Here is a 14,551-nt window from a genome sequence, read left to right as displayed (position 1 = left end):
GCTGGGAATACAAAGTGCGGTAACCCAAGACTACAGTCCTAGGCACACTTACTCAGGAGTCAGCCCCACTGAGACACTGCATGGTCAGTAACTTATAGTGAGTGTGCACACAGTTCAGTTGCATGAAGGAAGTTACCTGTGAAAGAGAGGGTGCATCTCTTGTTCTCCAAAGAGTTATGGTATTTAAGAATGAAAGAGAAGAGTCCCGGTGCTTACAAAGGATCCATGTTTCTGTCTCAGTGCCCTATTCCTTGTCCTGGGGTTTTTCTTTTACTTCAGTGACTTTACTTTGGCTAGGAGCAGTGGCCCCGAGAGAGAGGGACAAAATTCAAGAGGTCTTAGTTATCCTGGGGACAAGCCATGCAATTAAACATGATGTTTGGGTCTTGAGCTGTGTGAGAGGAAGCCCAGAGGGAATCACTGTCAGGGGCCCATGGTGGCTCTCAGCAGCACTGTCAAGGAGCAGGTATGTCTTGCCAAAATACTGATAATCGATGCAAACATAAATACAGGTAGAGTTATTAAATGTTATTGAACTTTGTGGGATTTACTTTGCATTCTCCCATAAAGATCAGAATGAGGGGTAATTTATGAAGCTGATCCACAGTAGATTCTGGATAGACCAAAGAAAGCACTTCTTCACGCAACACATAACTAATTAACGGAATTTGCTGCCACATGATGTAGAATGGCCAGTGGTTTAGATGACTTTAAAAGGGGATTAGACAAATCCATGGAGAAAATTAGGTCTACCATTTTCAAAATATATTGATCTGGTTTTCATAGTGGTTAGAGCATTGGGCTAGGCATGGTTTAAATACCTACTTGCCATCAAACTAACTGGGTGACCTTGGGCTAATCATTCTCTCTCAGGTAATCTAACTCATGGGACAGTTGTGAGGATAAAATGGAGGAAGGAAGAATGCTGTTTTGAGCTCTTTGGAGGAAGCATGGGATAGAAATGTAAATATATACAACAGGCTTAGTGCAATATGCCTGTAGTTGCTGGGACAACAGCAGGACAGGGACATTGTCTCGATTTGCTGTTTGTGGCCTTCCCAATACTTCTGGCTGGCAACCATTGGAGACTGGATGCTGGATGAAAAAGAACTTCAGTATTCAAAGAATGGTTTTTAGGAATGTGCATCTATTTTTAAATCAGAACACAAGTAACATTTTACTATGAAACACAGAAAGGGATGTTAGATCACAATGGGTAGCCGTGTTAGTCTGTCTGTAGCAGTAGAAAAGAGCAAGTGTCCAGTAGCACCTTAATGCTAACAAAATTTCTGGCACGATATGAGCTTTCATGAGTCTCACAGCTCAATTATCCAGAAAGGGCTGTGTTAGAATACACAATCATCTTGAAATGGTTTGATCATCCATGCCTTCCCTTTCATACAAAGGAGAACGCAATCATTTCTCTAAGAGATCACTAACATAATTCTTATATAAACCTATATTCATTTCCTATGTGTTCTGGGGTCAGAGCATCAAAGCCAGTTTACAGTGGTGTTTATATTACTCACTAAAGTAAAATATATCCTTCTCTATACTTGGCAAACTACCTGCCAATTTCAAGCCAAAAGTATCTGCTAAACATGGTTCTTCCATAAATATGACCTGCATTTGCTTTCTAGTGCTGTCACAGGGAGGAAAGAGCTGAGCAGGCATCAGCTTCTATTTATATTCAGGACATTTTCCTATTTACTACCAACCTCACGATCTTGAGCGTGTACATGTACTAATTAATCTATTATAACTACAGCCCTTATCCAGACAAAAAATGCCAGGAGGTGAATGGTCACAATAGTGTAATACTGTGTAATACAATTTGTGGATCTTCTACAAACCTTACAGCATTAAGATCCTCACTCTCCCCCGTTCTGCGTAGGAATACTTTGCCGGCAAGCCGATCCTATGCCAGCTAGGCGCATTTGAGTTCAATCTATTCAGGCTACAATCCTTACTTGGGAGGCCTTCATTCCTAATAAACACAAGGGGTCAGGAAGCAAGCCTTTCTCTTGTGAACTCAAAGACTTGCATAGGCACAAACATTCACAAGACCGGGCTGCATGCTGATACGCCTTCCTCAATCTTCATGGGTACAGAACAGAATGGGTAACGAAAAGGCAGCCACCATGAAGGAGCTAGAAAAGGTTCTTAAGTGTAAGGATGTGTCCCTGGCGGGATGTACTAAAACGAATGACAAGTCAGCCCACTCTCTTCTCCCATTATCTTCAATGGGCTGTGCAGCCTCTCCCATTGCTTCCATTTTGTTTGTCATTTGTTTTAGTACATCCCGTCACTGGCCACCAAGATTAGGTTCATTCATGCCATCGTATTCCCTATTACTATGTATGGGTGTGAAAGCTGGACAATGGAGGCAAGAGTCACTGGAAAAGACAGTCATGATAGGAAAAGCTGGTGGCAGCAGGAAAAGAGGAAGACCCAACCAGAGATGGACTGTCTCGATTAAGGAAGCCACAGCCCTCAGTTTACAAGACCTGAGCAAGGCAGTCAGAGATAGGACGTTTTGGCGGACTCTCATTCATAGGGTCGCCGTGAGCCGGAAACGGCTTGATGGCCCTTAACACACGCACACATTGCTATCATTGCCGCTATGACGACTCGCGCATGCGTGACCGAAAGGAAGCGGAGAAGGGGCTCGCGCCGCGAGCGCGCGGGTTTTGGTTCCAGTCTCGCGCCCTGGAGCGCCTGGTCGGCGGAGCTCAACTGTCCCTTTGCCGGGAGGCGTTAGCAGCTGAAGGGGCGCCGTTGCGCAGCGGGGCTTTCGCATGTCTTTTGCAACTCTTCCCTCTTGCCCCGAGCGCTTTTTCGGGTAGGGAGGAGAAAAGTCCAAGCCAGGCTACATGTTGGAAGACCGAGGGGCGACTTTGGGGCTCTGCGTTTGTTCTCAGTGGAGGAGGGTCTTTGCCAAATAGTAACCGGCGCTGGCTTGTGCTCTGTCTGGATTCCAGTGTGTGGAAATTGGCTCTGTTGAACCACGTGTGAGCAAGAGGAATTCTGCGCATGCTCAAGGCGTCGTCTGTTCCAGGGATTAGAGTTGGAAATAAATTCTGCTTAGTTGTTTTTTGTTTACTTTATCTTAGTTTTAAAAGTTCTGTTCCACTTTCTCTAATTTCAAAAAAAGGTTTTTTTAATTAGAACTTTTGGGGTACACTGAAAAAAAAACCTCCCTATGAAATGTTTTCTCTTTTGGAACACGTGAAATGCTTTCTAACATAAGGTTGTATTCACCCATACTAAAGATTTTTTTTATGTATACAATGGTAATATACAATAAACCTTCCAAAATATATTTTTTGCACAATTAATATGCTATAATGTATAGGATGGTAACATACTACTGAACAAGGGGTTTTAAATGCTACCAATTTAATTCAGATATGCTGCTAGTCCTCTTGTGACTGTGTGAATCTGTTTCTGCCCAAATAATGCACTGGGTTGGATGAAGCTCAGTCCACACAAGACAGAGGAGTGAGCCTCTGCTACAGGGGGTTGCAATCCCCCTGAAGGATCAAGCTCAGGAGTGTCAAACATAAAGCCCAAGGGCCGGATTCGGCCCCTTGAGAGCTCTTATGTGGCCCAGGAGTCATGTGAGACAGCCACCCCACCCATTCTCAATCTGGGCCGGCAAGGCATGGCCCGGCCCAACCAAGTGACAATTTATGTCATGTCCGGCCCTCGTAACAATTGAGTTCTACACCTCTGTTCAAGCTCATAGCTTAGAGGTGCTGTTGGGAGTGCTGATATGCCAGCGATGGCCATTCCTTGATGCATGATCTGGCCTCAGTGATCTGTGCTCTGATTGTGTCAAGGCTATATTGCTGTAATGCATTTTACATGGAGCTTTCTTTTTAAACTGTCCAGAAATTTCAGTTGGTCGAAAATGCAAAGATTGTATCACCAGTGTGTTAAAAGACCTGTACAGGCTGCCCATCTGTTTCTCGGCATCATACAAAATGCTGGTTCTAATCTTTAAGGCCCTAAATGGCTTGGGGCGGGGGGGGTATACATGAAGGACCTCCACCTCCCATGCTGCCCCTCTGGCCAGTTGAGATCCTGTTCTTGAATTCTGCTCTCTGTGCCCACTTCCTCCAGGGGTGAGGTGAGTGGTAATGAGAGACAGGGCTTTTTCACTGGTGTCACCTTGCCTGGCTCCTATCTTGCTGTCTGTTAGGCACGAGGCCAAAACATATTTTCCTATACATATTTTAAAAATACAGGTTAAAAAAAACTTAATCATGCCTGTTTTCCCCATGTATGTGCTGGCAACTCCCCCTTTAGGTATGCACTAGAAGCTCAGTTTTACACGTTGAGACCTCTGCAGCGTCTCAGCATGTCACTGCTTAATCTGCAAAGTGCCCAAATGTTTCTTGGCTCAAGACGTTATTTAGCTGCGTGTTGGATTTTCAGAACTTTAAAAATGATTTTAATTTTTCTTGCTATTGTTTTTCTTTCTCTGTTTTGCTAGATCCAAAGAGAGTTTTATGGTGTGGAGATGGCAACATTTGTATCACAGTCTTATTCTCCATGTGTGGGATCCAGAAAGAATAACGGTAACATCCCTCCCATGTGTTTTTGTATAATCTTAGTAACTGTAAATGGTGTGTGCTATGAAAATCGAGAACAGCCATATTTGGAACCTGTCACAGAATGGGGAATGGGTGGCAATACTGAATTCTGTAGTTGTATCTGTCTTAACTGAGCATGGATTGAGACATACCTTGGTAAACTATCCACATGTGGAGAAAGCATGGTCTGAGCCAAGCAAGCTACAAAATGTCTCAGTTGCTCTGGGTGCCTCCACATATGTGTGCTACATCTTGGCCATGAAATACTGTGGAACTATAGTTCCCATGATTATTACAACCTTGAAAGTTCAGAGAACCTGGGCTTTCTGAGACTGACTGATGCCTTTCTCTGTTCCCTAGAATAATTTGACAGGGATGGGATGCAGGGCCTGGTATAGCCATGGGGGCAAGAGGTGCTTCTGACTGGATATGACATGGACTAGTGACACACACTGATTTCTTCGGAGTTAACACGGTTGTGATTGAGTCATTTTTGTCAGCTGTGTGAATGCTCTCTCCGTTATCATATCTGATCACAGGTTTGGCAGAGTGTCAGCCCCCACCTCCCAAAATTGGGGAGGGGGCAAAGGAGTGGGATGTAGCTTAATATAAAGAGGAAAAAGAGAATTCTGTTAGATATTCTTGGATCATATTGTGGAAAGATAGTCAGGCAAGATTTTCTGCTGACTCAGGTGAATTAAAAACTATTCTGTTTCCTTCCTGTATCAACAATTTGCATATATATTCTCTTTCTCGTCACCTTATGTCAGAATTCTAGAGGTGCCCTCAGGTTCAAAAAGGTGGGACTCCTGGTCTAGATTGTAGTTAGATGTTTCTGTGTTGGGGATGGTGTGTGGCCTCTAAGAGACTTGAGAGCTCTTCCTTCTCTAGTATAAAAAAATGGGGTGGTTATAGCCTTTTTCACACCTATGAGCTGCTTTTCTTTATACTGGACTATAGATGGTGGTTCCATGGGTTGACAGCCAAGAACATAACTCCCTTTTTCCAGTGACAGAAAGGCTTCAAGGCTTACCAAGAACTTTCGGTCCTTGGAAGTTATCAATATGAGTATGTCTGGCTTTGCAGGCACTCCCCAGTCCCAAACGCTTTTGGATGTGTTTTCACAGCTATGTTATTTAATGTTTAACGAAGGTTAAAAACTCAAGTAGATGAAATTAAAGCATGTTACTTCAAACCGATGTATTTTAAGGTGAAGTCTGTCATTTAAAAGTTTTCTGGATCATAGTTTGGTAGCCATCTAGAACTGTTTTGTGGTTGAATCTTAAAAGCTATTGGAAAATTAAAAAAAAAATCTTCTTTATTTTAAGATGGCAAACCATCAAGTCCTTTCAGGCATCTGGACGGTGAAATCTATTTTTATAGAGATGTGGAGTGTGCAGAAAAAGAAAAGGTATATGTAGCTATCTATTGGTCAACTATTACTGATCACGATAAACATTAATATAATTTTGTTCTTAGTTTAACAAAGACCTTAAAATTGTTTACTATACTAGGTCTGTTTAAAAAAAAATATCCAACAAAGCCAGCAGAGTAGTAAAACTTCTTCAGAGGGTATACTCTCAAACAGTTGCTAATGTAATTAACAAGCAATAACCTTTTTTTGTCTTTTAACAAAAAACAAGCTACTGGAAATTCTCCTCCCTGCAAAATATTTATCTGTTTTGTTGATTGCATGTTTATGTCAAATATACATCTTTAGAAAATGTGTCCTCGGTGCAATTGTCATTTACCTTGGATAAAATATACCACAAGTATTCCGAACAGTGAGTGAAACTGTGGGTCCTAAACAATGTGTTTCTCCTTCTAACATGGAAGATAGCTAGAACACAGGTGGTGGGAAATTCAGGCTGAATCCAATCAAACAATGTAGATCACATTTGAAAGATTATGTTGTGGTTTGACTACAGCCAAGAAGGTTTGCTATCATGCCATATGTAAAGTCATCCACTAGAGTTTTTCTAAATGGTGAAGGGGTTATTATCCCTTTTTTGACTGAGATGGACCTACTTACGGACCACTGTGGCATGTTTGTGAAACAATTTACGGCCTTTCTCTCTTCACTTGTTCTTGGAGCATTGTTTGCTTCTTCCTTTGAGGCTCTCATGGTGCTTTGAAAGGTGCACATGATTTAGATTCCTGTCTCAGCTAAGAAGAAGAGTTGGTTTTTATATGCCGACTTTCTCTACCACTTAAGGAAGAATCAAACCAGCCTATAATCACCTTCCCCTCCCCACAACAGACACCCTGTGAGGTAGGTGAGGCTGACAGAGCTCTAAGAGAGCTGTGACTGGCCCAGCAGGCTTCATGTGTAGGAGTGGGGAAACCAACCCAGTTCACCAGATTAGTGTCCGCCGCTCATGTGGAGGAGTGGGGAATCAAACCCAGTTCTCCAAATTAGAGGCCACCGCTCCAAACCACTGCACCACACTGGCTGTAATTATGTACGTGGGTGTGTTGGTCCTTCCTATGTGGCCAAAGCAGAGGAGGTTGCTGTCTTCTTATATCTTATTTTTATTTAATAAAACGTTTATATATCACCTCTCCTTTTGAACACATGAAGCTGCCTTATACTGAATGAGACCCTTGGTCCATCAAAGTCAGTATTGTCTACTCAGACCAGTAGCGGTTCTCGCGGGTCTCAGGAAGAGGTCTTTCACATCATCAACTTGCCTGGTTCCTTTAACTGGAGATGCCAAGGATTGAACCTGGGACCTTCTGCATGCCAAGCCAAAGATAAAATAGCAAGCCCCAAATCCCTCCCCCCCTTAAAAGATGCCTGCCATTTAAACCCCCTCAAAACAACAAACAGGCAGGCTTTGCTATGCCTCCTGAAGATCTCCTTTACCACTTCAGAGAGCCTATTCCACAGAGCTGGAGCCACAATGGAAAAGGCCCATGCTCTGGTTGACAGGCCACCCTAAGAGGTGGCATAGCCAACAGATGGCTGCCTGATGACCTTAGTTGGCGCACAGGCATGTATGGAAGGAGATGGTCCTTCAGATGTGTAGGTCCCAGGTCGGCCAAGGCTTTAAAGATCAAAACCAGCAACTTGAATTAAACTCAGAAACAGACTGGCAGCCAATATAGCTGCTTCTGAACAGGCAACGTATTTTCCTGGCAGCTACTCCCTGACAACAGTCAGGCTGCCACATTCTGTACCAGTTATCGTTTTGGGATTGTTTTCAAGGGCAGCCCCACATACAGCACATTGCAGTAATCCAACCATGAGGTTATAGAAGCATGGATCAGCATGGTGATATCAGCTGAGTTTAGGTAATGAGAAAGTTGGCGAATCAGATGCAGCTGATAAAAAGCACTGCTGGCCACCATGCCAGTCTGCTTTTCAAACAGCAAGGCCTATGGGGGTCTATGAGCACCCCCAAGCTCTTAACCTGCTCTGAAAAACACAACGTCACTCCATCTAGGAAAATGGTAGTCAGACCATTCTTAAAAGGAGCATAACTGTGGGCCGATAAGACTTTGATTAACTTCATACCAGCATCCAGTTTTTGTGTTTTCTGGGATGAAATAGTGCAGCTTTTCAGAACCAGTTTCTAAGGCTGAGAAATAGAGAACATATCAAAAATGTTTTGAAGTTAATTGCAATGGAAGTTATTTAGGTTCTGGCATAATTCAGAGTTCTGTTTATTATTTTTCAGATGGCTTTGTCATGTGTAACTGAGATCTGCAATACTCAAAAACATAAAGAACTAAGCATGCCAAGACATCATGGGCTGTTAGTGATCATGTAATTTCTGCACTTACTTTGTGTGTTCTTCAAAAATTACATGTTTGCTGAATATATTAAATGTGTTGGTAGTCAAGATGGGGCTGGGGATACCCAAAGCAATCAAAGTATTTGAGGATAGCAGGGTTTCAGAAGGCCATCACAGAAAATTAACAGATTCCTAATGTCCAGACAACATGTGTACACCTGCCAGGGCTTAGGTACAGTATGTGGGAGAAATGTTCATTTTATTCGCAGTAGATTGCTTGCACCAAATGTACTATGGTTTTCTAAGATGAGACTAGAGAACCCCTTTACATGAAAAGTGAATAGTAGATTTAAATGTGCATGTATTTAAAAAACCATGTCTTGCTCCCCTACATGTTCCATAAATGTGAAGCCTAAATTTGATTTTTTTTTTCCAAAAGAAGAAGCTAAGAACTGGATTCAAACATACACTTCAATTTCAGGTCAGCTCAAATCAGCATTCTTTGAAGGTGTATGAAAAGACTACCATTTCATCAAGAGCAAGGTCTCGAAAAGCTATACGACAGCTGGAATATGCTGTTGAAAGAGATACAGCAACAGAAAAAGAAATTCCCAGTCTGAACTGGGCTCTTGCTTTCGCAAAGTGTAAGTGTGTGTGTGTGTGTGTGTGTGTGTGTGTGTGTGTAAAGTGCTGGCAAGTTGCAGCTGACTTACGGCAACCCCGTAGGGTTTTCAAGGCAAGTATGCACAGTTACAAAATGATCAGTTGGAGTGCCTTTGTGCTGAAGACTGCACATTCAGTCTGCATTTAAAATATGTTGAAGACTATTACATGAAATTGAATCTTCATAGATGAACCCTTACCAAGAATGCCTTTACCAACCCTTGATTTTAATCTCATAAGCACCTAGTGGTAGGATCTCTTAACATTTACTGGTTAAAATATATAGCTTTGGACCTGAGTTAAGATATAAATTTAAATGCAAAAGAAGACATACAACTTGCAGTCATCTTTTATTTCTTCTGAAATAAGAACATTAAATGTCATTAAATGATATTTCACTGGCTCAATTCAGCCATCAGGCCAAATTGTGTCTTGTACTAACCGTAACTGAGAATCCAACATATGCTTTGAGCTTCCAGATAATCAGGAAAACCATGGTTGGAATTGCTTATCTTCTTTCATCTCCTGTCTACTCGGCGCTCCTGTCATTGAGTGCTGCAGCTTCCAGAGACAAAACAACAGTTGCAGTTGTAGTTTATCAATTCATATATCACATCACTTAGTTCAAATGGGTGGGGAGATATCTAGAGCACTGTTGGCAGAACACTTGTCCCAAATCAGAAAGAATGCTCTGAGGAGCCCATTTTAAGGCCTATGGGCTGGCAGTGATTGTGGCAAAAAAGGCTCTTTTTCCACTATCGTTGTATTGGATGAATCTTGTCCAGCAAAACTATTTAGGGTGGTTTAATGACTTCTGTGTCTCATATTCCTGACTCTGATTTGGCTATGACAATTTAGCTTGTTTGCTGATAAAATCCCTCTTATCTGGTCTGACTTAGATGCCAGTTTGGCTGTACATCGTGTGCTGGGGATATCCGTGGCAACCTCTTGTCAGAGTTCTGTGGATAGCTGCAAGTTGGTTTCCTTTAATAATGTTGACAGAGTGCTTGGAGTTGTGAAGGCCACTTCCTGCATACTGGATCATTGCCCATCCTGGCTATTAAAACCCTGCTGAAAGAAAGGAGGATTATTTTAATATGTCTGTCTTAAAAGGAAGCTGTGCTTGGACACCTGTTGAAATCATCTTTGGATAAGAGGGATGTGCACAATTATCAACCTGTGTCCAGTCTTCTCTTCCAGGGCAGGATGATTTAGCAGGATGTGCCAGGCCAACTGCATTTCTCGATGAAATAGCTGCCCTTGGCCCATTTGAGTGTGGTTTTAGGTCAGAATTCAGGACTGAAACAGCCCTGTTGGCCTTGGTTGATGGTCTCTGCTTACAGTTGGATATGGGTAATACATCACTGCTGATACAGTTAGACCTATCAGCAGTGTTTGATACAGTCATCTATGATGTTTGGTGGATCAGCTGTAATCTGTGTGGGCTAAAAGGGACTGCTCTCCACTGGTTTAGCTCATATCTTGTTGGCAGGAAGCCAAGAGTTATGATAGGAGAAGCAGAGTTAGTTACTTGGGACCTGATGTGTGGGGTGCCCCAAAGATCAATTTTATCACTAATGTGCTATAATCTCTATGTAAAACCACTGGCCAAGATGACAGGTAGATTTGGAGTGGGTTATCACCAATATGCTGAGGAGATGCAGATTTATACCTCATTATCCAAGCCTCTGGAGGCAACTGTGGTCAACTGGCTGAAGGTAAACAAAATCAAGCTTAATGCAGACAAGATGGAGTTAATACTGGCTGGGAAGGCAAATTTTTTGGGTGGTGCTGATTTACCAGACTTAGATGGAGTTAAGCATTCCATAGTCATAAGAACATAAGAAGAGCTCTGCCGGATCAGACCAAGGTCCATCAAGTCCAGCTGTCCGTTCACACAGCGGCCAACCAGGTGCCTCTAGGAAGCCCACAAGCAAGACGACTGCAGCAGGACCATTCTGCCTGTGTTCCACAGCACCCAATATATTAGACATTCTCCTCTAATGCCGGAGATAATAGGTCAATCAGATTAAGAGCTTGTGTGGGGGAAGCCGTCCTCCTGGACTCAGACTTATTAATGGATCAACCGGTGGGTACTTTCAATAGGAGTGCCTTCTAGCTTGTAAATTGGCCCCTTATCTAGATCATGCTGGCCTGGCTATTATGATCTGCTCAGAACACATAACTGCAGTGCTCCATTGACTGCTACCCATTTGCTAGGCACAATTCAGAGTGCTGACTGTCACCTTTAGAGCCCTTCACGGCACAGGGCCCTGATGGTTACCAAAGTACATCGTCTGTATTCCAGTTACATTCTTCAGACAGCCACCTCCTTCAGCAAGATCATGTACATATTAACCTTTTTAATGTAGTTAATTGAACTACTATTTATGTCCTCACAACTTAGTTGCTGCATTGTTGGTTGCCTTGAGATAAGGTGGAATATACATTTTTCAAATAAAAATAAATAGGTGAATCATGAATTGTAAATCCACAGACCTTTATTTCTGGTTCTGGTTTTTTAGCCAAGCACAAACATGATTTTTCAGTTCAGATATCTCAAATTGTCATTAAAATTCTTTAATCACAGTTTAAATTAAGCCAGTATATAAATTAAATTAAGCCAGTATATAAGAGATCCTATTCAGTCAGTATCCTGTATGTGGGGGAATTATACTTCCAAAATGTTTATTGTCAGTCATATAATTCCTTGAAAGTAAGTATAATTTCTTTAAACCTAAAAACTGCAGAGATCTAAGAAATAAAGCTACCTATCCTAATTTTCTTAAAGGTTGTCAAAGTGACAAGCAGTCTATAGTAGATTACATCAATGAACAGAAGGAGCTTTTTCTGTTGGAGGTAAGTTTGAGTTCTTTTAACTGATATTTTTAATGAAAGGAAAAGTAGTGGTCCTAAATCAGTGAGAGTTACTTTGTATATCTAAGTAATTTGTAGTAAGGTAAGAGGTTCAATTTTGGCTAACAGAACTTGCAGAGGGATACAAAAAATAGAGTTTGCGTCATGTGGCCTGTCCTGCAGCAAGCTAACCAGGTTTAATGTATCAATATTCCACATTCATGCTTTGTACAGAGAGTTGAAAATTGCTCCAGCCATGAAGGGGCATAATGGTAAAAATAAAATCTACAGATTCAGAATAATTCTTGTATGTAAAGTCTGTGACCCATCTGCAGTTGCACTGAGCTCCAGAATATAGTAAGGGGGAAAGAGTGCTCCTCTGATACTGTAGAAGATAGGTATGCATTTTGACTAGTAGCCATGGATAGCCCTATCCTCCATAAACATGTCCATTCCCCTCTTAAAGCCTTCCAAGTTGGCAGCCATCACCACGTCCTGGGGCAGGAAGTCCCACAATATTCATTATCTCACTAGATAAAACCTGGAATCCCATCTAGATTTTGACAGGCACAGGGAGAAGGGCACTTTTCACTGGTGCACCCTCCCATGGGACATCTCCCATTCCCTCACTAAGCTACTCCTGGGAATCCCCCTCCCTTGGCAAAATCACCCTCTTTCCCTGCACCCACAGAAATTTGCACGAGATCCAAACCAAATTCTACTTGAACCAGAAATCCACATGTGCTCATACACACACACACTGAGAGAGAGAGAGAGAAGGAGAGAGAGCGCTCTTGAGCAATCCTAGTTATTTCTATGAATTAATGCATGTATGCAGTGGAATGCATAAGGCAAGCTTGCTCTGTTGAAATGGGAAAATTAAAACAAGGGAAGCTGCACCTGTGAAACAGTTCTGTGTGTATGTGAGGGCCCTTGTGCTGGATCAAGGCTAACCTGTTGCTTAAGGAGAGCCTCCTTCAGTGCCACATTTGTGATAGGCAGGGTATGCGTTTTGTAAATAAATAAATAAAACTTCTCTGTATTGTTCCTAGTCAAGACTCCAACACTATGGCTACTCTGTAGCAAGTACTAGCACTCTCGGTTTTATGAAAGAAAATAGGATTTCTAGCACCACTGCCAAGCTGAGATAAGATTGATCAGTTATCATTAAGCCCTTGATATAGTGACCCAGAAGATAAATCATCTGTCCTCACAAAGCCTGACTCACTAGCTCACTTGAAGATTAATATCTTTTTGAAAGTGATTTTTTTTGTAATTGGTTTCTTAGTACAGAGTAAAAGTGAAACAATGTACTATGGAAAAGCTGGAGAAACTGGCAGAAAAGGAAGAACGAAGGGCCAACATTGCTGAAACAAAGCTGGAAGAAGATACACTTGCATTTGAGGAGTTTCTCAGAGAGAATGATAGAAGTTCTGTAGATGCCCTTAAAATGTAAGACACTGTTACAATTTGTTATTGATGTCTTGATTCAGTATGTATACAGTGCATGATCAGAGATGACACCTACATAACAGGGTTGATTTCCATGAAACAGTGTTCACAGGATAGAGACCCTGGACCCAGCCCGTGAACTCCATCACAGTCATAAGTTAGTTGCATATTTGCTTCTGTTCCTTGCGTGCACTGTTCCCTCTCCAGGTCAGACCATGGCAGTGTGTAGGAGCTTTAGCTATCCTCTTAACAGGTTTCCTGGGGGCTAGTCCCCCCCCCCCAACAGAAATTTTCCACCTGCCACACAATTTCCCCCTGCCCTTCTGCAGTGGGGTTTCCAGTGGCACATAAAAAAATGGTTCAAAGGCAGAGACTATGGACCTAGATATACACTCTTCCAAGTGTGGATTGATAACTGAGGTAAACTAACAGGCTTCCTTTTAAAAAAATGAACAAGAACGATATTTATTCAGAATAGAACGTATAAGATGAAGTAAATATTAACAATCAACCAGGTGCTGTGGGATGTTCGGTTTCAAGTCTTACATGTCCAAGGAAAAGCTTCTCTCAGGCAGGTTTATAAGGCATAAATACAGAATGCTGTATTTATGTGCAATAAAACCTGCCTGGGAGAAGGTTTTCCTTGTTGGGGGTTTTCTCAATCGAACTCACATCAGCATGTGACTGAGGACTCACCTTTAAAAGCATTTTCTGCCCCCATTCTTGTTCTATGTAGCTCAGCGTGGAGAGAGGATGGGCTTCTGCATTCCATCCCTTCCACCTCACATTATATTGGCGACTAAAAAACTTCTGGGGGCAGACATACGGACCCTGGCAGCAAGTGGCCCTCCAGCCATTTTTTAGTTGCTGGAAGGGGCTTGGAGTGGAAGGAAGGGAAGGTTGAAGCCTCTCCTCCAGATGTGTGGGGCTGCAGAGCAGAATGGGGGCAGAACATACTTTTAAAGGTAACTCTTCAGTCATATGTCTGACATGAGTTGGGTTGAGGTTTCTCCCAGCCTAACTCTCATCAGGCAACTCATGAAATATACCTTGGCTGCATTCTACGGTTAGTTCCACCTCTTAAAATCCCAAAATATCCCTCACTTTACATTGTAAGCAGCTGGTAGCGGGTGTGGGTGTGTTTGGTTTTCTGTGGTGAATTCCCATCTTGACACAAGATTTGTTTTTTTTGTTATGCCCCCCCCCATTTTGGTTTGAAAACTATGTCTACTTTTTATGATTGGC

At 42.3% G+C, this 14,551-nt stretch overlaps 1 protein-coding gene across 1 annotated transcript in view; it reads left to right on the top strand.

Annotated features, from left to right (window-relative positions):
- The first annotated feature begins 433 nt into the window (after positions 1 to 433).
- Positions 434 to 14,551, top strand: part of CCDC38 (coiled-coil domain containing 38) — a 30,081-nt gene continuing 15,963 nt past the window's right edge. Inside the window, exons 1-6 of the mRNA XM_056846526.1 lie at positions 434 to 466; positions 4,499 to 4,583; positions 5,927 to 6,009; positions 8,817 to 8,979; positions 11,790 to 11,857; positions 13,143 to 13,306. Coding sequence (XP_056702504.1) covers positions 434 to 466; positions 4,499 to 4,583; positions 5,927 to 6,009; positions 8,817 to 8,979; positions 11,790 to 11,857; positions 13,143 to 13,306 — 596 coding nt within the window. The remainder of the gene's footprint in view (positions 467 to 4,498; positions 4,584 to 5,926; positions 6,010 to 8,816; positions 8,980 to 11,789; positions 11,858 to 13,142; positions 13,307 to 14,551) is intronic.

Source organism: Euleptes europaea, chromosome 3, assembly GCF_029931775.1.
Source record: "Euleptes europaea isolate rEulEur1 chromosome 3, rEulEur1.hap1, whole genome shotgun sequence".
Taxonomy (NCBI): domain Eukaryota; kingdom Metazoa; phylum Chordata; class Lepidosauria; order Squamata; family Sphaerodactylidae; genus Euleptes; species Euleptes europaea.
Note: the sequence above shows the minus strand (reverse complement) of the source record. Positions and strands in the feature narration are given on the sequence as shown.